General features: G+C 41.3%; 3 protein-coding genes across 4 annotated transcripts; 1 reads left to right on the top strand and 2 right to left on the bottom strand.

Moving 5' to 3' along the window:
• Positions 1-337: 337 nt before the first annotated feature.
• glmna (glomulin, FKBP associated protein a) lies at positions 338-7,202 on the bottom strand. Its single transcript, XM_084370189.1, has 19 exons — positions 7,118-7,202; positions 6,751-6,833; positions 6,108-6,233; positions 5,900-6,013; positions 5,627-5,735; positions 5,256-5,544; positions 5,073-5,172; positions 4,744-4,925; positions 4,578-4,631; positions 3,824-3,854; positions 3,075-3,164; positions 2,483-2,524; positions 2,249-2,322; positions 2,074-2,158; positions 1,833-1,942; positions 1,444-1,507; positions 1,106-1,241; positions 810-880; positions 338-719 (listed from the first exon to the last, which is right to left on the bottom strand). The coding sequence occupies exons 2-19, from the start codon at positions 6,787-6,789 to the stop codon at positions 630-632; spliced, it is 1,806 nt and encodes a 601-aa protein (XP_084226315.1). The 5' UTR covers positions 6,790-6,833; positions 7,118-7,202; the 3' UTR covers positions 338-629.
• Positions 7,203-7,236: 34 nt separating this feature from the next.
• Positions 7,237-18,490, top strand: rpap2 (RNA polymerase II associated protein 2). The gene is made up of 12 exons (XM_084370188.1): positions 7,237-7,316; positions 7,548-7,593; positions 8,010-8,124; positions 8,760-8,858; positions 8,966-9,031; positions 9,144-9,232; positions 9,333-9,368; positions 9,508-10,639; positions 10,734-10,840; positions 11,562-11,642; positions 14,781-14,849; positions 18,219-18,490. Exons 1-12 carry the CDS (start codon positions 7,262-7,264, stop codon positions 18,361-18,363), a joined length of 2,040 nt encoding a protein of 679 aa, XP_084226314.1. The 5' UTR covers positions 7,237-7,261; the 3' UTR covers positions 18,364-18,490.
• A 791-nt stretch (positions 18,491-19,281) lies between these two features.
• gfi1aa (growth factor independent 1A transcription repressor a) lies at positions 19,282-22,275 on the bottom strand. 2 transcript variants are annotated; one of them, XM_084370194.1, is made up of 6 exons: positions 21,823-22,275; positions 21,454-21,657; positions 20,442-20,845; positions 20,076-20,213; positions 19,772-19,937; positions 19,282-19,672 (listed from the first exon to the last, which is right to left on the bottom strand). In XM_084370194.1, the coding sequence occupies exons 1-6, from the start codon at positions 21,932-21,934 to the stop codon at positions 19,494-19,496; spliced, it is 1,203 nt and encodes a 400-aa protein (XP_084226320.1). In that variant the 5' UTR covers positions 21,935-22,275; the 3' UTR covers positions 19,282-19,493. The 2 variants fall into 2 exon arrangements, with proteins under 2 accessions (XP_084226320.1, XP_084226319.1); XM_084370193.1 differs by having other exon boundaries at positions 19,282-19,937.
• Between the last annotated feature and the right edge of the window lie 2,211 nt (positions 22,276-24,486).

Below are 24,486 nucleotides of genomic sequence, written 5' to 3'. Positions count from 1 at the left end.
TTTCTTTTAAAATAGTAGATATGTAAAAATGTATTCAAAAAGCAGCAAACAATGGCCAGAGATGTAGTTTTTTTTTTTTCTTGACAAAAAAAGAGGACTGCCCTTAAAGTTCACTGAAAGTAGTAAAATAAGAACCATTCAACAATAATGAAACAGGAATAATTCAGTTCATGTAAAGGTAATGTTTATTACTCTTTACTTATAGTTTGGTAGTTGTTAGTTGGTGTTAAAGTAATGAATAACTTCATTAACTTGTCTGATTATTATTCATAATTTACCAAACCTTGTAGCAAATATTCCACTTATTAGAATAAACAGCACAGCAGCTTTATATAACCTGTGTGTACAAAAGTTTATTTATTACAGAAGTGATACAATCTCCTGGATGTTTTATAGACACTGTACTCAACATTTAAAAGTTACACTTGGTTCTAAATACTGCTGCTGAAAACAACTTGAAACACAAAATAACACTAACAGTGTTTGATTTGTTAACCGTTTGAAATAACGCATCATTAACTGATGCTACATATTCTTTATACAAAACACATTAACAGCTCTAACACCTGAAGGCTTTCTTTTTTACGCCCTGAGACGATGAGGATCTCTGTTGGCAGAACTTGGGGAGTCTAAAGATTCTCCTTCACTTCGGTGAGCTCCTCTATTCGCACCAACACACTCTCGATCATGTCGAACGTGTGCAGGGCTGAGTGGAGACCCTGAAAGGACACATTCACATTCAACCAGGTCAGCGCAGCACAAACACACAATCAAGTGCTGTTTGATTGTCACATGAATATGAGACTGACCTGAATCTGTGACTCTGACGTCATGTTTGGCAGCTTCTCGTCACCAACGGACACAGAGAGCACCGACTCCTCTGTGGAAGACACACATGATAAGGAGGACTTTATTTATCGATCTCAACAAATAAGTATGTGAAAATCAAGTCAGATTTATTAAAAATATGTGGATTTCATATTTTATATACTCCAATATATGTAACTTTTTGTACTTTCACAGGCTTTGCAGTTTGCAGAATACTTCAAATGTTTTGAGAAAGGTGTAACTGTAATATATAGAGACATGCGAGTGTTGATTTGACCTTTGGCCTTGCTCTTCTTGCTCTCCATGGTGTTGTGGAGCTCCCTCTCGTAATGAGCTCTCGACATGTTCACTCCAACACGTAGCGGCTTCATGAACGTATCTTCTATTTTATACAGCTCGGTCCAGATCCCCGTCTGCAAGATCGACACAGCAGCGGAAAAATATGAGGAGTGGAGTTAACTGACACACTCTGGGAAAATGTTTCCTGGCAGGTACCTTAATTACAAAAAAAAAATCAATCAAACCATCATTCACTGCCACTGCTTCTGGTGTTTTAGCTGGAAGGGCGCCCTGATATTAACTGGATCGGATCAATACTCCTTTAGTAATACTCACCTGGTTCTCTGTCACTTTGTCTCTGATGATGAGGTAACGCAGCAGGTTCAGAGACTCCATAATCCTGTTAAAACAAAAAAGAAGACCTTGAAAAAAGTGCCTTGAAAAGACAATCCTGACTGCCCATTACTCTGTTTTTTCAGATTTTTTTTTATTTAAGTAAGTGAGTTTGGATAGTTTACGCCAACACTAAAAAGGAGTTTAAGAAGCCAACTTATTATCCTTTAATTTTAAGTTTGGTTGATATTTATCTTTAACAGTGAGAGACGGACAACTTGTTCATGTACCCTGCCTTTTGCCTACTGCATGCTTTGGTTCCAGTCCCGAGCGCCCCTGAGATAAGGTCTATAGAAAATAGATGGATGGGGTGTTATTTGATGCGTGCTGACCTGTCCAGGTACTGCAAGAGGTCGGTCTCTGGGCCGTCTGGCAGAATGAGAACTTTACGCAGCAAAGGCAGGAGGTGAACTCCCTCAAACCAGGTGTTACTGTTACCTGCCTGAAGACAGAAATGGACTCATTTTTACCTGGTTTACAAAAGAGCTTTAGTTACAACCCACACTCTGTGCGGACACTGTTATTTAGCTCTTAGTTACTCAGCCCACCAAGAAATTCAAACGCTCATCTCACCTGCAGGGCGAAGGCGATCTGATTCTTGATGTTTTTGATGACGTAGCCTTCGACTCCTGAGTGACTGCTGGTTTTTAGCATGTACCTGAAACAAGGCGACAAGAGTCAATACACTGGAGGCTGGAACAGAAAGAGACATTTCTGATGACTTTTAAGGAGGAAAGGTGGAGCTTACTGGAAGAAATTATACTTTGCTTCAGTGTTAAACTTATCAATGCTCAGCTGGAACACCTTCAGACCTCTTGTTCGCTGTTGACAAAAAAGCATATGCGTAAACACCGTTGATCTATTTAATAAAAAACTCACTGTCTATTATTTATGGCATTACAATCTTACCTACATAAAAACACACTTTGACAGAAGCTAATGTTACATTTGTGCAAAATTATCTACAAATGTGAAGACTTACCAGATCATATCTTGTACATATCGTCATAACCTTCACCAAGTTCTGCAAACAAACGGAGAAATCAGTGACTAAGCACGACATACAATTCAAATATGTTCTGATTAGGGATCGGAGGATACAGGATTTTATTGAGGAGAGGGATAAAAACACACAGGACAAGTTGTATCCTCACATGAGTGACTTAAAAAAGCTTGATAATGTAAAGTCCGGTGCTGATTTCCTGATTTTGTTTGGAATTTTTCCAGATCAGATGTATATAGATAATACAAATTTAAAACTAAAGTACAGCAGGGAGTTGCCCACCATTTATTTATCCTTTATTCATGCAGGGGGACATGGTGATTTATGATTACCTCATTCAACTTTGTTTAATTCTTTTCCACAAAAGCATGTTCACTAAAAAAGATGCGTGATCCATTTGTGATACAATAAAAAATATTTGTCTCTTAACATGGTGTAAGGTAAAGCGATACCAGTATGTTAAAGTGTCAGTTTGGGAACAACCCTAATAAAATGCACGCCAGTAAAAGCATAACACTGTGAGAGTCACAGCAGAGTACAGGCTGAGGTTTGCCTGAATAACTGTGCTCACCTGAGGGACTGTGAGGAGGGTTTTGATCTCCAGCAGATCCGCAGGCAGACTGCCATCCTCCAACCGCACCAGACTCTTCTCATACAGCTCCTGTGTGACGGCAAACGCACAAACGTCACACAAGATGTTCCAACACTCAGTCAGTTGACAAAATTACACTTGATGCCTCTGCTTGCGTGGATCTAGGGATGGAGACGTCTGTCAGTCTGTCGGTTGGCGTTAAGCTAAAAGCACAGCTACGCCTAAGTTCAGCCGAGGCTAATGAAGCATTGTTTACAGTGACGAAGTCTGAGTCTGAAGTGTCCTGAGTGTCTGAACTTTTATTATTTGCCCCATCAGAGGTACAAGTCAAACAATCAAGCATTTTTTTGAGCGAGTAAAGAGTGCTTACAACCTCATGGGCCTGATACAGTGGCTCATTATTCCTGTCTTGTAAATAAATGTTCAAATCTGTTGAGATGAATTTAGGAAATGGGTGTTTAAATAGTTCTAAGGACTCTCAGTCAAGGCAAAGGAAGCAAAAGAAAAAAACAAGAGTATGAGCTACTCTATGTCACCCAAGAATGTTTTCACAACATTTTATCAGATGGTTCTTCAAAATAACTAAAACAGTGTTGTACTTCACAGTAAATTCTCTCTTTTGTGACTTTATCAGCTGAGAAATATTTGGAACACACAACACAAATATCCAGAATGTTGCAAAAATATAAAAGCCCTCATCTTGAACTCAACGCTCCAGTTTTACTCACCAGTCCTTTCTGAATCCTGGACTCGTCAGTTCTGTCAATAAAATGTGATTGAGAAATACATTATGAGCGGTTCAGCTTAAATGCACAACGCACACTTTATTATTAAAGTGACCACTGAATCCAAGTCTGTGTTTATCCTGTATGGTAGTCATACTGTATGTTTTAATCTGATTCTGGCAAGAACAAATAAACACATGACGTTACGATGACAAACAATATATCCACACAAAAGGACGGAGTCACAGTTGGACAACAAAAAAGTTCAAGAAAGTTAACATAAAATAATAAATATTAATATAATATTTCCCTTCAGTAGTTCATATTAATAAATATAGATAACAAAAATCCCAGCTCACCATAAAAAAGAAAAATTCATTAGAAGATTGTGAAAGTTTTATAGCGTTGTGCTACTTTGTAAAGGTTAGTTGCAAATTATCTTTTCCAAAAATAATTGGTTTTGCAACATATTTATAAAAAAACTTAAATTCTAATTTGTTCTTGATTGAGCTTTAAATATAAATATTTTACTTAACAGTAAATATTGTATATAATTGAATTTATTTAATATGCCTTTTTAAAAAATGCTCTTTTTCAATTTAAAACTTTTTATGAATTTAATCCAACAAAAATTACATACATACTACAACTATTCAGATGTCAGCGGCTGTTTGCCAAACTTTGCCATTATATATGTTGTATCATGTGCACCTAAAAAACACAAAACAGATACAATAACACTGTATGATGTATTCACCTGGACAGGAGGAGGCAAATGTGCTCCATGTTGCACCGCAGAGAAAACACAGGACTGTAAACACAGAGAGTCAACAGGATTAACATTTAATTCTGAACACAGTATGCACTGTGCTGTGCTCATCTGAAGCTACATTTGAAGAAACTCATATTGTTTTCTAACTTACCTGTAAACACTGGGGAATGTATCTGCAGCCAAGTGATGGACAAACACAAGGTGAGCCAGGCTGGCTAAAGACTCTTTGGGATAACGCACCTCCTCCTCCAGAAAACCTGGAACCTGTTTTCTCTTCAACAGAGGTTGGTACACCAGACCGGGGAGGGGCTCTCCGATAGCGCTGAGACTGTTCTGTACAAAACACACAAGAGAAACAACCATTAACACAACATCTAACAGGCCCAAACATGAGTAGAAAGCAGTCAAAACTGCAGGACCCAACGCAAAATTTACACAAAAGTTACAGAATAGCATCAGCTCTTTATGGTGCACGCATACCAAAATCTCTGTGGCAAAATTCCTGAGGGGAGACACAGCCAGAGTGTCTGGATCCTTGAGTTGTACCTCCAGCAGAGGGTGACTCAGAGTCTTCATACAGCTGCAGAACAAGAAAATATGAGGAGTCAACCCTGACAATAGTATCGGGCTTTATATACTTCAGATTTCAGATTTCTCACTCACAACTTCAGCAGTTCTGTCCGCAGCTCGTCCTCTTTCGCCCTGTCCTGTTCACCCGCCATCTTGTCCCCGCTCTCATATTGTGCCTTTCTGTTCAGGTTGTTTTGCCTGGCCTCCTGGACAAAGGGTCTAGCAAAGTCGGTCAGATCGGTGCAGCAGCGACAAAGAAAGAAGACGTCATCCTCCTCTTGCTCCTTTGTGTGAGGCAGAGGCAGTTTGGTCACTTGGTCCAGCACAGAGGACAGGGTCATGCCCAGAGACGACGCCTTACTGCTGCCCAGACACAGCAGCACTGAGAGGACGACAGATGAGGTGACACCATTTGACATGTTGACAAATACACTCAAGTATATATTTAAAGAGATGTTATTTACCTTTCTGTAAAGGGTTCAACAGCAGGTGGAGGCTCTCTGCTGTGGAGTAAGGGTCATCCTGCTCCAGCTGCTCCAACAGGCCAATCAGCAGCTCTTTGGGTCTGCAGGTCTGGAAAACCACAACAAAGCTTTAAAAGAACATTTTTATCACAACAAACTGCTAAATTAAATTAAATTAAATTAATTAAATTAAATTATGACTTATGTTTTATTTTATATCAAATCCTGTCATCAACACTGAATCAGATCAATGCATTCTTGACATGAACAGACCTTCAGCAGGTGGTTGAAAACTGCCAGGCACTGAGAAAGGTGCTTGTCTTCTTTCTTCAGCAGAACCTGAATCAAGGGCGGCAGCAGATTCCAACCCATACATCTCACGATGTCCTACAGGGAGCCGGGTAGAGGAGGGTTATACAGTGCAACAACAACAGTTATGAAGGAGTCTTGTCGAAACAGGGCTCAGTTTTGAGCTACATACCTGATTCTTTTCATCCAGGACAATACTGAGGACCTGTGCGCTGTTTCCCTCCTCGATGCAGGTCCGACCTGCGATCGTGAAGACGTCATGATCCTCGGTGGTGTAGCTGTCATCAGGTAGGGCTTGCTGCATGAGAGAGAGACAGAGAAAGGAGTGAAAAAAGAGAAAAAAAACAGACGTGTTATTGAAACAAATTACTGTAAAAAAAAAAATTGAAACTTGACAATTAATCAACAATGTTTCTTAAGGTAAAACTGCCTGTTTTCAACCACAAGTATTTGCTTCTTTTATTTCAAAGGATTGAATACATTTGAGGTTTTGGACCATTGGTTGGACATAAACAGTTAAGCTGAAGAGGCCACATCTGGGATATTGTGATGTGCGTTATTTCACTTACGATTGAGATGTTTTATTTCTAAGCTGATGGAGCTGACTGAGGCCAGTGTTGTGTTTAGTGAAGGGGAACCATTATTGCTCACTGTATGAATACATTCAGACAGTGACTTGTACCAAATGTTTGTACTGGATTTCATGTGTGTAGGTAAACCAGACATGGGTGGTGATGATGATGTGTGAGGTATGGATGTACGTTAAGGGCTGGCTGTGGTTTACTGAACCACCTCCTGTCACCTGAAGTACTCACACATCTCTGGACCACATCACTGAGCTGCTCCAGAGCCATCGCTGCAGTCTTCAGGTGGACTTTATCTTCACACAGCAGTCCTCCTAAACAGACAGGAGACTTCATGTCAAAATAAAGCACATTACACTACCTGATAATCGAGTGGGTCGGGTATGATACGGTTAAGGTCAGATAAGACTGGACAGTCTGCTGTAAACAGAGGAGAGCACAATGAATGCTAGTCTTTTATTCTGAATTAGCTTAGCCGTTGGACAGGAAACAAACATGTTCTTGTGCTAACTAGCTCTTCAAACACAGTCACAAACAGTTAAGACTGTAGCCGGATATGAAAGTGATAAACAGGAGAGTGGTGAGGTAGATAACCCACCTCAGTAACTAACTACATGTCCATAACAGCCCGGTGAAAGTACCACGCGCTACCCGGTGACAGTGCTAACGGCTGGATTGTCCTGTTGGGCTCGCCGTAGAATGAAATACGTCATCGGTCAGAGTTGAAGTAGAAACAAACAGCATGGAGGTAGAGGAGAGAAGAAGGAGCAACGACTCCGCTAAAGCCTCTAAAAAAGGTTAGTTTATATTAATAAATTGTTATATCATGTTAATATTAGGTTTTCCGAGTATTGTTGCAGCCTTACGGTGGTCAAAGCGGAGTTTAAACATGTTTCAGTGTCATACTCTGGTACTTTCTGGAGCTAGTGGCTCATTGACTGCTAACTGGTAACTAACTGGTCTCATGTTAATGGGAGACATTTAACAGTCCTGTTAGCATTTTAACCATGTTGTTGTTTGTGTGGCAGGTGGGAAACGGGTCAAGGCACTGACAGCTGAAGAAGAAGCAAGAAGGTGTGAACGGGCATCTTTTCTCAGGATGCTAGAGTTGTTTCATTAATACTGTCCAGCTAATGGATCATTTCATACACTCATACTTAACAAAGACTGTAGTTTGGCTGTAGAATATTTATCTTACTCGACTTGAATCCATTTTGTATAGAAAATAAAGAAGAAACAGTATAGAGGACGCTATTTGAAAAAGCTAGTCCAGGGATAACTTGGTTTGGTTAACCAGAGATACTTAGGGTAGCTCAAACTGCTTTGTAAACAAAGGATCAAATTGAAAATGTACACGTGATAGGACATCATAACATGGAATGATACATAACAGTCACTGGCCAATATATATAATATATTGGGTTATTGTGATATGAGATTATATACCGCCTGAGATTTTCTCCTAATGTGCTTATTACATCTTGTTTCAGGAGGGAGTTGGTAAAGGAGAAGTTAAGGGAGAAGTTGGAGCTGGAGAAAAGAGCTGTGAAGGTGGTGGAGCGTCTCCTGGAGGACAGTGTCGCTGAAGACTTCCTGGTTGATTGTGTATGTATCGCAGAGTTCACTTTTGCAGCAGACCAAACTGAAGCCTCAGCCTTTCCCTAAATCTTTTAAAATATTTGAGACTTCTTCTGGACATTATGATTGAGATGTGAGGTTGTCTTTGGTCTGCAGTCAGACTAGACAGTGAATTTTCTTTCATGCCTGTCTGTTCCTGTGTTATTTCTTCCTGTCATTAACCTGGTTCTTGTGCTTTTGTATCACTGCCTAGCCATTCTAATACTGATCCTGTCAACTTGATTGGCTATTTATTTCCATCCTGACTAGTTAGGTGTTTCCCATGTTGACACAATTTCTAACTAAACAACATGGGTTGTTTTGCATAAATTAACAAGTATAATGAGGATAATAATGAAGATGTGGATGAAGCGGTGAGATGATATGATAACATTTTTAATTAAGATTTAAATTCCATCCTCTCTCACCTCTTAGATTTCTTTTCAAGACAATGTGAAGCAGTTTTTTTTTCTCAACAAAGGTCTGCTGTTACTTACTAATTAACCTGAAAACCATGGAAATAAGTATGGAGAGAATCTTAATTATAGTATGATTTTTCATTGTTGAGGTTCAGCTTTGACAAGTCTCTATGATGGGTAAAGTGTTTTCTCGTCTCTTCACAGGCAAGACTCATTACTCCTGCTAACTACAAAGATGCTATAGAGGAGCGATTCATTGCTAAACTGTGTGGTTATCCCCTATGTCCAAATAAACTGGGCAAGGTAATACCCTTTGTATCAGTCCTATACAAGTAATTAATGTTCTTGTGTCTCATATTTTATGCTTCTAATATGTTCTCCCAAACTCTGTGCTACTGTTCATTTCTTAGGTCCCGACTCAAAAGTATAAAATTTCAACTAAGACGAACAAGGTTTATGACATCACAGAGCGCAAGGTAAGTGCTGCTACGTGTAGATTAAACAAATTCCATTTTACACATAAACCCATTTATTGTTAAAGAAACAGGCATAATAAATATTATATGTGCATCTCTCTCTTGTGATTAGTGTTTCTGTAGTAACTTCTGCTACAAAGCCTCCAAAGAGTTTGAGCTGCAAATATCGAACACACCTCTTTGGCTCAGGCAGCATGAGAGGTATGTGTACTGTTTCCGTCTCACAACTATGAACTGATCGTTGAATTTGATCTTGTTTTACATATTCAGACTTTGTGTTGATGTTCTTTCTCAATGACAGTCCTCAAGAAATTAAATTGATGAAGAAAGGCGATGGGTATGTATAAGCTCATGTGTTTATGTTTCTTTTTAAATAGCTGATTCAACTCTCTAATGAGTACATCTTGCAATTTTTAGATAAACAATATAGATTTTCTAATAAATGGACTAATTCAGTTTAACCAATGTGTGTCCAGTGGGAGCTCTGGTGAGGAGGTGTTGCTGTCACAGAGGCGTCTACAAGAAAAGGACATCGAGGACCCGCTGGCTGCTCAAAGCGAAGACCCTCACAGCTCTCAGCAGAATTCTGCAGCAGCCGACCTCAGCCACAGTGAAAGCAGCGACATTGAACAGGAGCAGGAGTTTGTTTCCAGTGTTGTCTCCCAGCGGCAGGGACCCAGGGTGCACTGGGGCGACCTGCCTAAACGGACAGATGAAGACCACAAATGTGAACGAGGGAAGACGGAGAGAGGGAAGACACAGAGGAGCAAGGGAGATAAAGAAGAAGTTGGGGGCCATCGAAGTGAGGATGCAGAGACGGAGGGAAGATTGGGAGAAGATATGAATGGACAGGAGTCAGTTTCATGTAAAACAGGAACAGGAGCTGACGCAGATAAACCCAAAGCGCCATTAGACACAGACAAACCTAACAGGGAGCAGGTGTTAGAGAAACCTGAGGAACCCACTGTGGAAGAGGCTACATCCAAGCTGAATTTGTGCAGTTTATCTGAGACAGTCCCTCACACTGCTCCCCTGCCTGTTGACTCAACAGCAACGCAAGCAGAAGTACTTACTCCTCCACAATGTCAACACTCAAACCCCTCAACAGAAAGCAAACATCTCCCTTCTTCAACTCCGATCAACCCCAATCAGGACAGCCACAACACAGCATTGACCAACCTCAACATCACCCAGGTGGGCATGAGCAAGAGAGGCGCAGCGGGACTCCGAGATCTACTCAAGAACCACACTGCTGCTGGAGTCGAACCCGATTCCATCCGACTGAATCTCCTCGAGTGCCTGAGGACAACATTAAAGGAATGGAGCACTGATGCGACCCTGACGTTTCTGTATGGTGCTGGACATTCACTAAGCTCTCCTTCAGCTGATGTCAAGAAAGAAAAAGAGGAGGAACTGGATGAAGATGACCTGGATGATGAGGTGACTGATGAGGATGCAGAAGGGGTCGATGGCGGGGTGCAGAAGAGAGTGTCAGCTGCAGCTCCAGACTACGAGACGCTGCGGAAGGAGAGCCAGCAGCTAGAGCTAAGAGTCAAGCAGTTTTATAAGGGGACTTGGGTTGTGTCTGAGGAGCCGCAGGGAGACGAGGTGAGTGGAGGAGAAAGAGAAAAGAGGATGGTTGTGAATCACAGGGAGACGGTAATGTTTATGTTGTCACACATCTCGATTGTTTCCCCACCAGGTGACAGTCCAGGACCAAAGTGCGAAGGATCCAGTTCTGCCCCTCGTTGACTCTCATGCTCAGCACCTCATCCAGAAACGGATCACTGTGGAGAAGCTCACTAGCTGGTGTGTGTGCTTTCATTTGTTTTTCTGAGTAAACGTGTATCTCTGAATATCTTTGCAGATCTTTATGCAGATTTTATTTGACACCTATGCACGTTTATATCCAAAAACCTTTTTTAATTCATTTATGTGCTATTTCAGCTTTGAACATATGTCCTATTTGCTGCTTTGCCTGCAATCAGGGCTGCATCTAGTGATTATTTCCTTTTTAATGATTAATATACAGATTACTGCATGGTTAATCGATAAGTCTATGACAGAAACTAATTTTCTTTTGATCAATTTATTAATTAATCGACTAATCATTGCAGCTTTAGTCCCAGTTAGATTAGATTTAAGACTGATTAAGCAGCAAAATCTGACATTTAGGAAGCAAATTTTTGACATTTTTGCTTGAAAAATTACTAACTATTAATCAATTATAGAAATAGTTGGCATTTGATTTTCTTTTTGATGGTAACTGGTAACAGTTTATTATGTAGTCATGAGATTATTAATGTGTGGGCGCTGTGTTAAAGAAGCTGCTGGGCCCTGGTCATACATTTACAGAATTATGTATTGTTTTTATCAACACTATTGTCAATTAAATTAAATTCACATGCAAAGTATTTATTGTTTCTGTTCAAACCACCTTAGCTCCTCTTGATAGCACAAATTTATTGACAGAAATAATTCTGTTGTGTTTGTTTCTCTGTCCCTCATCTTTTGTCTCTGTGTCGTGCAGCCTCAAAAACATCATCGGTCCTCTGCGTCTCAACATGAGTGACGTCTCCACTGACCTGAACAACCTGGTCAGGACATTCAGGTCAGTGCAGCACAAGTACACACTCCTCTCTGCAGGCCTGCTTGCTAAGGTCACACAGTTACACACACACGGTTCGATTTTAACACACTGACTACACCCTAAACTCACAAAAGACACAAAAATTGTCCTTCACATCAACAAATTTAAAGGTACAGTCCCAGAGCCAATAGCTTCGCCAGATTTCTGGATCCTACAGAATGACGGTAAACTTCTTCACTGCTGCAACATGTCTGCATTATTTACAGTAGATACATTCTGTTATGTTCATGAGACAGGGATGTACCACGACTTTAGTTAGAAATATGTAAGGTAAACCCCAACTTAGAGTTTTTAAGCCTTCTTAAGATCTATTTCATGATTCTGTCATGTCCTTATATTGTACATCGCAGGATAAAGGCTTTATTCTTAAATGGTAGTGAGTGTTTAAACTTATAATCAACAAACAGATTTTATTTAAATTCCACAACAGTGTGGAAAGATTTGATGATGAACTCTGGTGCCCCCTACAGGCCAACACGAAACATGACAACGACAGGAGTTTTATTAACTGTATATACACTCACCGGCCACTTTATTAGGTACACCTTGCTAGTACCAGGTTGGACCCCCTTTTGCCTTCAGAACTGCTTTAATCCTTCGTGGCATAGATTCAACAAGGTACTGGAAACATTCCTCGGAGAGTTTGGTCCATATTGACATGATAGCATCACGCAGTTGCTGCAGATTTGTCGGCTGCACATCCATGATGCGAATCTCCCGTTCCACCACATCCCAAAGGTGCTCTATTGGGTTGGGATCTGGTGACTGTGGAGGCCATTTGAGTACAGTGAACTCATTGTCATGTTCAAGAAACCAGTCTGAGATGATTCGCGCTTTATGACATGGCGCGTTATCCTGCTGGAAGTAGCCATCAGAAGATGGGTACACTGTGGTCATAAAGGGATGGACATGGTCAGCAACAATACTCAGGTAGGCTGTGGCGTTGACACGATGCTCAATTGGTACTAATGGGCCCAAAGTGTGCCAAGAAAATATCCCCCACACCATTACACCACCACCACCAGCCTGAACCGTTGATACAAGGCGGGATGGATCCATGCTTTCATGTTGTTGACGCCAAATTCTGACCCTACCATTCGAATGTCGCAGCAGAAACCGAGACTCATCAGACCAGGCAACGTTTTTCCAATCTTCTATTGTCCAATTTTGGTGAGCCTGTGCGAATTGTAGCCTCAGTTTCCTGTTCTTAGCTGACAGGAGTGGCACCCGGTGTGGTCTTCTGCTGCTGTAGCCCATCTGCCTCAAGGTTCGACGTGTTGTGCATTCAGAGATGCTCTTCTGCATACCTCGGTTGTAACAAGTGGTTATTTGAGTTACTGTTGCCTTTCTATCAGCTCGAACCAGTCTGGCCATTCTCCTCTGACCTCTGGCATCAACAAGGCATTTGCGCCCACAGAACGGCCGCTCACTGGATATTTTCTCTTTTTCGGACCATTCTCTGTAAACCCTAGAGATGGTTGTGCGTGAAAATCCCAGTAGATCAGCAGTTTCTGAAATACTCAGACCAGCCCGTCTGGCACCAACAACCATGCCACGTTCAAAGTCACTTAAATCACCTTTCTTCCCCATTCTGATGCTCGGTTTGAACTGCAGCAGATCGTCTTGACCATGTCTACATGCCTAAATGCATTGAGTTGCTGCCATGTGATTGGCTGATTAGAAATTTGCGTTAACGAGCAGTTGGACAGGTGTACCTAATAAAGTGGCCGGTGAGTGTATTCTTTTCTTCACAGCCTTATTTTCATTTTGACATGTCATAGCACATGAAAGTTAAAAATATGAATCATGGGTATATTGCATTTTGGTGCTTTAGTTCCAGGGCCTCGTTGTTGTGCATGCTGGCTTACTGGGACACTTAATGTAACATAGCCATCATTAATGTGATGAGTTACCCCTGTGCTTTGCCCTGCTCTGACACGTCAAAATGTCTGCTGTGATGGACGCTTTTTGGCTCACCACATCCATGATGTGTCAGTACACATGTATTTGTTGATAGGTAATTTTTGGCATGTGCTTTTCTGTCATATCAGTACCAATTTTTATTGTACATGAGGCTTTTTGACGCAATGTCACCCAGCGTCATGACATTTGTCACAGGTATTACCACTTCAGTTCTTTTAAAATTCCCCAGTGAGGCAGCATGAACAACACCAGGTCCCTGAATCTAAAGCAGCTAAAGGGAATTCAGCCATCCTTCATTTTATTATTTACACCTGCTTCATTTACATTGACAAAACTGACAGGAGAGTCAGTGAGATGTCAATCGAGGAGCAAAGGACTTTAATTTCTGCCCCTTGTTGTTACCTCTGCCAAGGAGGTTATGTTTTCAACTGTGTCCATTTGTTTGTCGGTTGGTCACTTTCTTAAACATTGCGATTTTCAACATTTTCGGTAATTTCTCAGGGACTAATGCATGGATCTAGATGAAGAAAATCTGGCATATTTAGGTGGCTGGAATGTATGTATGAGTACACTTTGATTTGGATTCTAGATCTATGTAGTTTTGGGGTCTTGTCTAGTCTTGAGGAGTCTTGGGGAAGAAACATATAATCACATAATCATAATGTAATAAATATTTTCTTTGCCCAGTACTTGTCAGTATGGTAGTTAAAAACATCTTTCAAACTTGCCCCACATTGAACATTTCCTGTCATAGACGTGCTCTGTGTTCACATTGGCTGCTTAGGATGTTTTCAACAGGAGTGCTATTAAATCACTGTGTAGTGAGTAACACCTCCAGAGCCCTGCTTCCAGGAATTCTCTTTCTGCTGTCAGAGGCCCCGCTGACGAGAGGCTGAAACCAAAGAATATACACAGCGCTGTCACACAAACATACATCACTGCACTATTGAGGCAGCCAGTGTTTGTGGTGGTTGGTCTGGCCTTGTGCACATTTTGTTTTCCTAGTTTACTTATTATGATCAGAATCAGGAGATTCTTGACACCTGCATAGAGAAGGTTGCTCCTACCTATTGTTTTGTGTTGGTTCATTTATGTTCTGTTGTTGGATTTATTTGCAACACAAAATCTTTAAGTTGTGACTGACCTGTTGCTCACTCTGTTTTCTTACCACTACAGGTTCACCAACACTAACATCATCCACAGATCTCCAGAGTGGACCCTGATCGCCATCGTGCTCCTTCATCTGTAAGTTTATAGTGTGTGTCTGTGTGTGAATGTGACAATCTGTGTCAAGAAAATTAAGAACCATTGTTTTCCAGGAAAAACACCCTGTCGGCAAACTCAAAACCAATTTTCTTCACTGCCTAAATGTGTGAACTGTTTCTGTGTGAGTACATGACTTCACTGTTTTTAAAAAAAAATCAATTGCAGTGTAAAAAGGATGAGATAAACATAATAAACAGCAGCCAAACTTCCATGCAATGGTTGAGAAAATAGTCCACATATACATAACTGAACTAAAACTGACATCACGTCAGTGTTGTGCTATAATTTACTGTTTCATTCACAGATTGATTCTGTGCTCAAATCAAAGCAACAGCTTGGTGCAGTTTTACACAACTATCCAGTTTTTCATTCAGAGGAAAACAATTACATTTCCCAACTGTGACTTGGATTCACTTTCAGCTTCAAAGCTTCAAGGTGCATTTGACAAGATGCTGTATGGTGTGGCATTGTTTTAAGTCCATGCCATATGGTTTGTGTGAGTGTGTGTGTGTGTGTGTGCGTGTGTGTGTTGCTGGCAGTTCATGGACAGTTCCGTGCTGCTCCCGTCTAAGTACACACAGACGCCTCATGGCCTTATCTCCACCTGATTGCCCCTCTCCAGATCCGTGATGCCGGACAGAAGGCACACACGGACAGCCCTGTACACTCTCAAGTTAAACACACACACACAATATTTCCTCTGTATACATCCAAGCAAAATGAGCACGTTAAACTGCCCCGGCTGGGAAAACTATCACCTGATGCCCGACTGACTCTGATTTATGACTCCCTGAGTGGCCCCAGGTCAGTTTGCACCAATATCATAACTTCCATTGTGAGCTTAACAAAAGAATACAGTAAATGTTGTGAAGCTTGAGGGGCAGTGGGTGACACAAATCTTTAACTCGTAAAGCGAGGGCGCCTTGTGACTGTAAACTCTTCCCTCAGACAGAATCACAAAAAAGTTATTAGGTTGTAAATGTGAGTGTTTGACTTCAATCTGTTGTGGAGTTTTTCAGCTAAATTATGTTTGTCAAAGTCTTACATCTAGGTATAGATACATCTGATTTTACATAATTATCACTCACATGCACAGTTATTATCAGGAATGAAAAATTAAAACATGTTGTGATAAAATATTTTTCTGGTGAAAAAGAGACTAGATTTGTTTCCTTTACACTCTAATTTTCACACGAGTTTATGTCTCTTGTAATATTGACCGTGGATGTTCAGAGATAAATGTTTAAAACCACTGATTTTAAGATTTGATTTTGTCAAACTGACTTGCATGTTAAGCCATTTTTGACAGTTAGCTTTGATGTGATCCGTCTGTGATAGTCAGCCCTTTTCTTTTCATCACATGTCCCACTGGTGCTCTATGATTTCATTAGTTCCCATTTCACTTCAAGCCTGTCCATCCTGCCATTCCTCCATCATGAATAATTTGGTGTGCTGTCTTATCTATCTGCTGCACGGCAGCTGTGGAGCTAGCCTGGCCTCCTTTGTTGAGGCCAGCTGAATAATGGATGCCCCCCCTGCAACACTAGACCCCGGGGTGAACCGGAGATTAACCAGCAGTGCACCTCCACACAGGTAGACAGGACAGGTAGAGGGGGAGGGAGGAGGGGAGAGGTGACGGAGATCAGCGCAAAGGTTGCACACAGTGGGTTTAAGACGGGAGGTAAACACTCTTTACATAGGGGTGTTATCTGTGCTGATTTAATAGATCGTAAATAGAGCGACAACGATTTCTCAATTAGTTGATCAAAAGAAAATAAATCACTGGCTATTTGATATTAATCGTTTTAGTGATTTTTAAAGCAAAAATGTCAAACATAATGTCATTTATGACAGTAAATGAAGAGGTTGTTGGACAAAAGAAGTGATTTGAAGGTGATTAATAGATAAAGATAATCATTAGTTTCTTCAGATGCCAGTTTATTAGCTACAGCAACTAAAATATGCAATGAAAACAACAACCCTGCCAGTAGCAGACTCCAAACAATCCTAAAGTTGTATCTGCACCTCTATAAACCACTGAAAACTGAAAATTATAACCTTAATGAAGGTAGGATATTTTATAGTTCAAACGTTATTGCCCAAAATAACATCAGGAGACTGAAATAATAAAGTTTACTGGGAATGTAATATTTATAAATTACCCCAAGGATCCCTTTTTTCACATATTGTGCATATCCAACAACATATATGTGCCGCTGTCAGGCTCTAGTAATTTGTCTCATCTCATTCTGACAGGTTTTTAAGTGAAGTTCAGAAATTATGAGATGATTCTGGGTTTCATGGAGTCTTCACATACAAGCATAAAGAAATAGATGGATAGTTATTGATCCTGAGGGAAATTTAGGCCTCCAGTAGCTTACATGACACATACAAAACGTAGTGAAGTGATCTCTAGCCAGCAGAACAACTGCAGAGAGCTGTCATTATTATAGAGGATGTGCAACTGTAAGGTGAATAATTTTGCAGGTATGGCAAAGTAAAGTGATTAAAAAGAAATAAACAGTGTAATGACTAATGTACATAATATACATAAAGCAAAGTATACGTGCAAATACAAAAGCAGATTGTGCATTAGGCTAAGGTGGCCCTCACTGGTGTTTTTAGAAACCTGGACACATAAACACCTAAACCTGGTTAAGCGGCTGAGATGTTGAAGAATCAAAGCAAAGCTGCACACAGGCAGAAAAATCAGAACTTGGATACTGTTATGATCATATGTACAGGAAGATGAAATACCAGGTTTATTATGCTCCATATAAACGTCATGTACTAGATAAGATTTAAAACCAGGACGCCAATGTGCCTGTAAACACAGTCATGTAAGCAGTGAGCAAATTTGCTGAGTTATCTGATTAACAGCGCTGAGCGAAACTATAACCCCCTCAGATCTATGTTTTACTCAGCAAAGTTATCCAGATGACTCAGTTCACCTGTTTACTTTTAGAGTGACAGGAACGGTCAGGTCAGCACTGTGTAACATAGTGAAGTGTATCCTGTCTTGAATGAGATCTAAATGATAACTTAACTTTATCTATTAAAGATGCAGCTTTTCTGTTTAATACTTAATGGTAAAGTGTGTACTTGCATGTATTAAAATGTACTTGTATTTATGAGCATGTGAATGTTTGATTGTTATTATGGTGTCTGGTATGTTATGTTGTACAATTGTGTTATTCTGGATTCTTTTCATTTAAGAAGATTTATTGAAAATGATTACTTTTGTTTTCATGAATAAGGCATAAAACCTGTATTTATGCCTGTAAAATATGTTTTTACAGTGCATCCTGGTCAGACAATGTGTGATGATTGTATGATTTTGTGTGTCAGGTTGTCGGAGGTGTCTCCGGTGGTGCGAGAAGCCGTGGAGACGCCAGCATCAGTAGCGTATTTGAACACGCTGATGGAGGAGCTCGGCCTACAGGAGCAGGACCTTCTGAACTTAGTCCAGCTGTTTAAAACCCAGACACACTGACACATACACACACACGCACACACACACAGCCAGACATGGACATATATAATAAATATACACTCTAGAGGATATCAGACTGAATGAAATAAATGTGTGAATGTTGGTTTCCCATAAATAAAACTGATTGGGATAACTTTAAAACAAAAGCTCCTGTCCTTTTGTGATTTAACCCAGCTCTTCTTACTGTATGTGCACAATCTGTGGTGAGATGTGTGCAAATCAGATCCTTGAAGATTTAGAGCTGCTGATGTTCAACCTCTGCAGGCTCCAAACAAATCACACCCAGCTTTTCCCAGTGAAAACGCCATGTGGACACGCTGCTTATTGCTGCGCCTCTGCTGTCATAAAAGTGACGCCATTTCTCCTGACTTCCTTCACATGGAGGTTTATGGCACCATAATGTCATTTGTTATATGGGTATGTTAACAATGCGTGTGTGAAAATATTTGGTTTTGACCAGGTGGCGCACGCAACAAAACGTTTTCCTATTTAACAGTGGAGATATAAGTTGGAGCTGTCATGCAGATTGGGGACGTGATTGATGGGCCTGCGTGGCTCAACACAGCTTCTCGTTTTTCACAACGTACCAACAAACAGTGGAGGATTTAAAAAAATATAAAAAATGTGTTTTTAAATCTGTTAATTTGGATTAAATGCTCAAAAATCTAAATAATTATAATGTTTCTTATCATGTAGAAAGTGGTAAAATGTAGAAAGAGTGAAATCAAAGGCCTGTCAGTTCATAACTGAAAAGGAAACCCTGTTAACTGAGCTCCTAAAGTTAATGTTTAATCCCTGACTAAATCATAAAATCACTGAATTTAAAAAAGCAGGATTTCTACTGTGGTTAAGGCAGAATTCTGTAGATTAACATTAACAACCAGCTTTGGAAACCAAAGATCACAGCCTGTATGTTTTTTAAATTTTAATAATCATGTAAAAACACACTTCATAAATAAACTTTTATTATCATAAAATCAACCAGAGGCTAAATAATGAACTACATTCAACAACAGGATTAAAGGCCAATGCAACAAATAACAGAATAAAATAAAACACCAGCATCCATGTGTACAGTACATAAATTAAAGAAAAGTGCAGGATTTCACGCTGAAAGCATCGAGATCAGCTCATTTGTGTCCGTGCTGCGTCTCCTTGTGCCTCCGCAGGTCCACTTTCCTCTGGAAGCCTTTCCCGCAGAGGTCACAGCCGAACGGTTTGAAGCCCGTGTGTTTCCTGCTGTGCGTGATGAGGTTGGAGCTCTGACTGAAGGCCTTCCCGCACACCTGGCACTTGTGCGGCTTCTCACCTGCGGCAGGAAAGAGATCACAGAATGTCAGCGCGGAGCCATTTTTACGCATTTTACGCACGGTGGCGCGTTGGACTTTTTTTTCACTTTGTGTCTCACCTGTGTGGATGAACGTGTGTTTCTTCATGTCTGACTTTTGGTGGAACCTCTTCCCGCAGTACTGGCAAGGATAGGGCCGCGTGTCCGAGTGGATGAGCAGGTGCGTGGACAGCGTGGAGGAGCGCTTGAAGCTTTTGCCGCAGATCTTACAGCTGAAGCTCCTCTCCTGTAAGATATGAGAAGTGTCAGCGTGGAAGGCCTCGAAACATTAGACTGAAGTGCAGAAATAACAGCAGGCCTAAACTCTCAGACGGTTTCTGGGGGCCTTTAGATGCCTTTGACTCGTTTCCAGTTAGAGGCCTACCTGTGAGTGGACCGCTCTGTGCTGATCCAGGCTCACTGCGTGTCCGAAGGTTTTCCCGCAAATCCCGCACTCAAACGGTCGCGTCCCGCTGTGCGATCGCCGCACATGGACCTCCAACCCGTGAGGTGTGGAGAACACCTTTGGAGAAATAGACAGATGACATTTTTACTTCAAAATGTAAGTAAAAATTGGGGGAAAAAATATATATTCTTATTTGAGAACGATACTCCACAAATATCCCGATTGAAACGACATTAAAATTAAACTTCTAGTCTGATCTCCAATAAAAAAACAAACAAACACTAAAATCCTTTTTTGACATCTCTGAAATAATGAAACTGTTATTGTTTTGCTCAGTAAACATACCTTGCAACATTTAATGCACTTATACGATCCAACCGGCTCGAGGTTAGAGCACATGAAGTCACTTTCGGACTTGATTTCCGCCCCGCGGGGTTTCTGCTTCACATCCAGGTACAGCTCGTCTCCGTCCCGCATCCTGCAGATCTGACGGGTCGCTGAAGAAAAGTCCTGGTAGCATCCGGACACCGGGCCCCGCTGTGCGTAAAGCGGCTCGGCGCCGCTGTCCTCTGCGCCGTAGATGCTGACGGGTGAGTGAGGCTCCCTGTGGCCCTGGAGCTGGTGATGATACGGGCCCTGGGCCAGATGCCTCAGCTCCGAGCCTGAATAGGCCGTCCAGGAGTAAGGGAAGAGCGGGATGTTGAAGTGGTGAGCGTCCTCCGCTGCCGGAGTGGAGCATTTCTCTGAATCTGGAAGTTGATTTTTGGATTTAGTGAGCGTGGATGTGAGTGCGACCTGTAGTTTATGGGGCGGCCTAAAATTAAAATTTTTGGAAACTGCTTTTGGGCCTTAATGGACATGCGTAATGGTGGTTTTAGTGTGCAATAAAGAACTGAAAAACTCAAGTTATTGCTCCAAAATGTTGCACCTTGCTTATATCAAATGGATATTTGTGTGGAAGAAGAGCAATGACTGAGGACTGACATGATATCTGATCTCATATTTTCAAATAAATCAATTATTAAATGCAGATAAAAGATAATGCATAGCAATAAACATCACAGCCTGTTCCCTTGTGCGCTTATTTGTTCTCCAAAATCGTGACAAATAATGTGCCTCATCTTTGTTCTGCTTTATAACCAAACTATAACATCACTGCAACATCCATAAAGCTGATACAAATTTATGGCAACAAATGAAAACCAAAATTTTGAAGTTTACATAAGCTCGCTGGTCTAATAATACTGGCAACCTCACAGCTCACACATAGGCCTAACACTAAAAAACTGCGCAGCATTTTTTATAGCCCTGTGTCACTTCTGCAAACAACTGTTGATGAAAATATATCCGAACAGACCTGGTGAGGAGGAGGGAGACGGGGGACGCCAGAAATCACAGTCGGAGGACCGCTCACACACGCTGCCTCCGCAGCTCAGCGGGGAGCTGGAGGACAGCGACCCCGGGGACAGCAGCCTGGACTCGGGGGACAGCCTGTCAGCGCCGGCGTTTACATCCTCCTGCGGCTCCAAGGTGGACTCAAACTCCGCCTGAGATTTGGTCTCTGGTGACAACAGAGGGATGAAAATGAGTGACTGTCAATGCAACTTATGTCTGCTTGTAGGTGGAGTGATTCTACTTTATTTAGGAAACTCAGATGTGAATCATTTCTGTGTTTACAACCCGCTTTGAACCATTTTCGTGCGTAATTACGCACAAATGAACCTACCTGCGACAACGTGAGCCAGAATAGTGTCCAGTCTGCCGTATCCATCGTCCAGGTAGCGGGGCTGGTGGTAGCTGTGGGCCCGTTTACTCTTCACCAGGAAAGACCTCGGCATGGTTTCTTTATTGCTCTCTTGCAGCTCTGAAATCCTCCACTTCACTTCTCTCCTCTGCACGACGCTCTGACTTTATCTCTGGACAGATTGGAACACTATTGGTTGACAGAGGAGACGGCGTTGGGATTTTTGGCAGGCTATTACGCATGCGCAGAGAAGCGGTATCGTTTACCAGGTGTCGCTTGGCAGGTGGCCAGAAGCGGGACCACCGTGCCCCCCCGGAGGATCCCGGCAGATATGGGACTGGAGAGCACATATTGTGTGTCTAATAGATGCAGATGTGACGTGTTTACCTGTAGAGTTCCACTTATGTTGACTTTTATTTCTTATTTTTATTATCACATGATATTTTTAAACCAACAAAGCTGAAATGATTCCTCAAATGATTTGTGTGTGTGTGTGCGGATAAAGAAACCTGACCCCAGCTGGTGTCCACTGTTAGAAAAGCTGTTTAAAACTATCTGAAGATATTAAAACAAATTCAAAACCGAGATTGGATACGCGCGCTCGCCCGCCTATGATATAAATCTGGATCAGATTTATATTAAAAGCCTACATTAAAAAATACAGCCTCATCAAGCCAGATGTCTCCAAAACAGGCCGGTGACGATATCATTTGAGTGTTAGATGTGTGTTTGTGGATGGGTCCACGCAGCCAGAGCAGCCTGTGATGAATAATGACCCATTTGTTTGACTGGTTGTAAAGTGATCCTGTTAATGAGACGTGCGCGGCCGCTCCGCACAACAGCCTGCTGGTGGGGAGCCTGAGTATCCCTTTACAGTTACACTGCTTCAGCTTACCCGCACTGACTTCAGCCTTATTGTTTTACATCATTAAAGCCCCCTCCCTGCCCAGACACGGGCCCAATTAGCCTGCCCACTGAGAGAAATGCAGGATGGGATATTTTAAAAAATTGGATAAATTAAATCAGCAATAAAAGTGAAATCTGTCAAGCTCAAATCATAGTAAAGATTTGTTCAAGGTCGGACCAAAGCAAAGCGCTATCGATTTTTTTTTTTTTTTTTTTTTGCGCCCCGAGGTGGGAACTGAGTTTGTTTGATGCAGCTGCAGCAAGTTAAGAGACCTTCAAGCAAAGCGCAGATAGCCGAGGCATGAAGCTGAAACACATGTGGCATACTCACACAGCAGGTACAATATCCCAGCTCTGAGGACACACACTGTCGTGAACCCTGTCCACATTCAGTCTGAATGTCAGAGTATCAGTCACAGGCTGCAGACAGAGACACACACCACAAAGCTTCACATGCACACACTCTCTCTTTCCTCCCCTCCCTCCCACATTCACACAGAACATTTTCATGTTCGTCAGGCGTGACAGGCAAACAAAAACACTGATTCATGTTTTGATAAAACCGTATTTTTAATTTGGAGGCGCTGCGCAAGAACAGATGATTGAAGTTGCCTTTCAGATGTGATTTCCTTCAGTTTTTCCAGCCTTTTATTCTCACTTGAAGCCAGATTTTCTCTACATTTTTGGAATTATTAGTACAACATGTTTGTGACTCATTTGACTTTAGGCCACATTTCACTTACAGGCTTGACTTGCTTGATTGCTTTCTTGCTGATTCCTATCATACGCTTAACTTATATTTTCTCTTATGCTGATTTTTGAAACGTTTAACTTAATGAAAATATTTAAAAAGAGACATCAGTCCGTTAAAATGGACAACGCTAGAGTTTCTAAACAGCGATTCTCACCTCTCCTCCCACCAAATCAGCAGACAGCAACACGTTCTCACATAGCATGAGCAAAGATAAAACATCAGACATCAGAGTTCCAGTAAAGTTAACAGAAGTTAAGACAAGAAAGAGCAAAGTCTTAAAGTTTAAAGGGGCACTTTAATAAAGAAGAAGTATTAATGAGGTAATACTACAAACTCAGAAGTATTTTTTTCCCCATAAGTGAATAAACAAGCTGTTCTCAGAGGAAAATAAGGTCCTCAGAACACTTTTTTGAAGCTTGAAAGGTGGCAGGGTCTGCCACATATCAACAAAGTTAAACAGTATGAAATTGTGTTGTCCTTTAAGGTCAGTTTGTTTATTCAGTAATGCAAACAAAGAGTTTGTTTTATTTAGTTTGTTTAGGCATAAAAACATGAAGATTCTCTTCTGATTAAAACTACATATTGCATCTTTAAATCAAAATGTGTGTTTGGAAACAAACAGCACGCATGTGTAACTTATCCAAATTCAACATTAATCTCTTTAGAGCATGGTCGCTCAACCAGATCATAAAGTTCAGTACATTCAACCAAATGTTTAAGGAAATGCTTTCAGTTCAGTCATTGTCAGACTTGAGCTGCTGATTGACGCCGGCAGCATTCTGATTATTCTCATCAGTTAAAATAACTCAAGTGAGAGAGTGAGAGAGAGAGAGAGAGAGAGAGGCAGAGAAGGACAGAGTTGATGTGACAACGTTCAAACTCAGGGTTACACACTGACTCAGAACAGGAAACCAGACGCAGAGTCGAGAAGACACTATCAGTTTTGCCACAGCCTCCTCTTTTGTCTCTGTGTAACCCCCCCACAC

The sequence above is a fragment of the Pagrus pagrus genome, assembly GCF_965226575.1.
Source record: "Pagrus pagrus genome assembly, chromosome: 12".
NCBI classification, from domain to species: domain Eukaryota; kingdom Metazoa; phylum Chordata; class Actinopteri; order Spariformes; family Sparidae; genus Pagrus; species Pagrus pagrus.
Note: the sequence above shows the minus strand (reverse complement) of the source record. Positions and strands in the feature narration are given on the sequence as shown.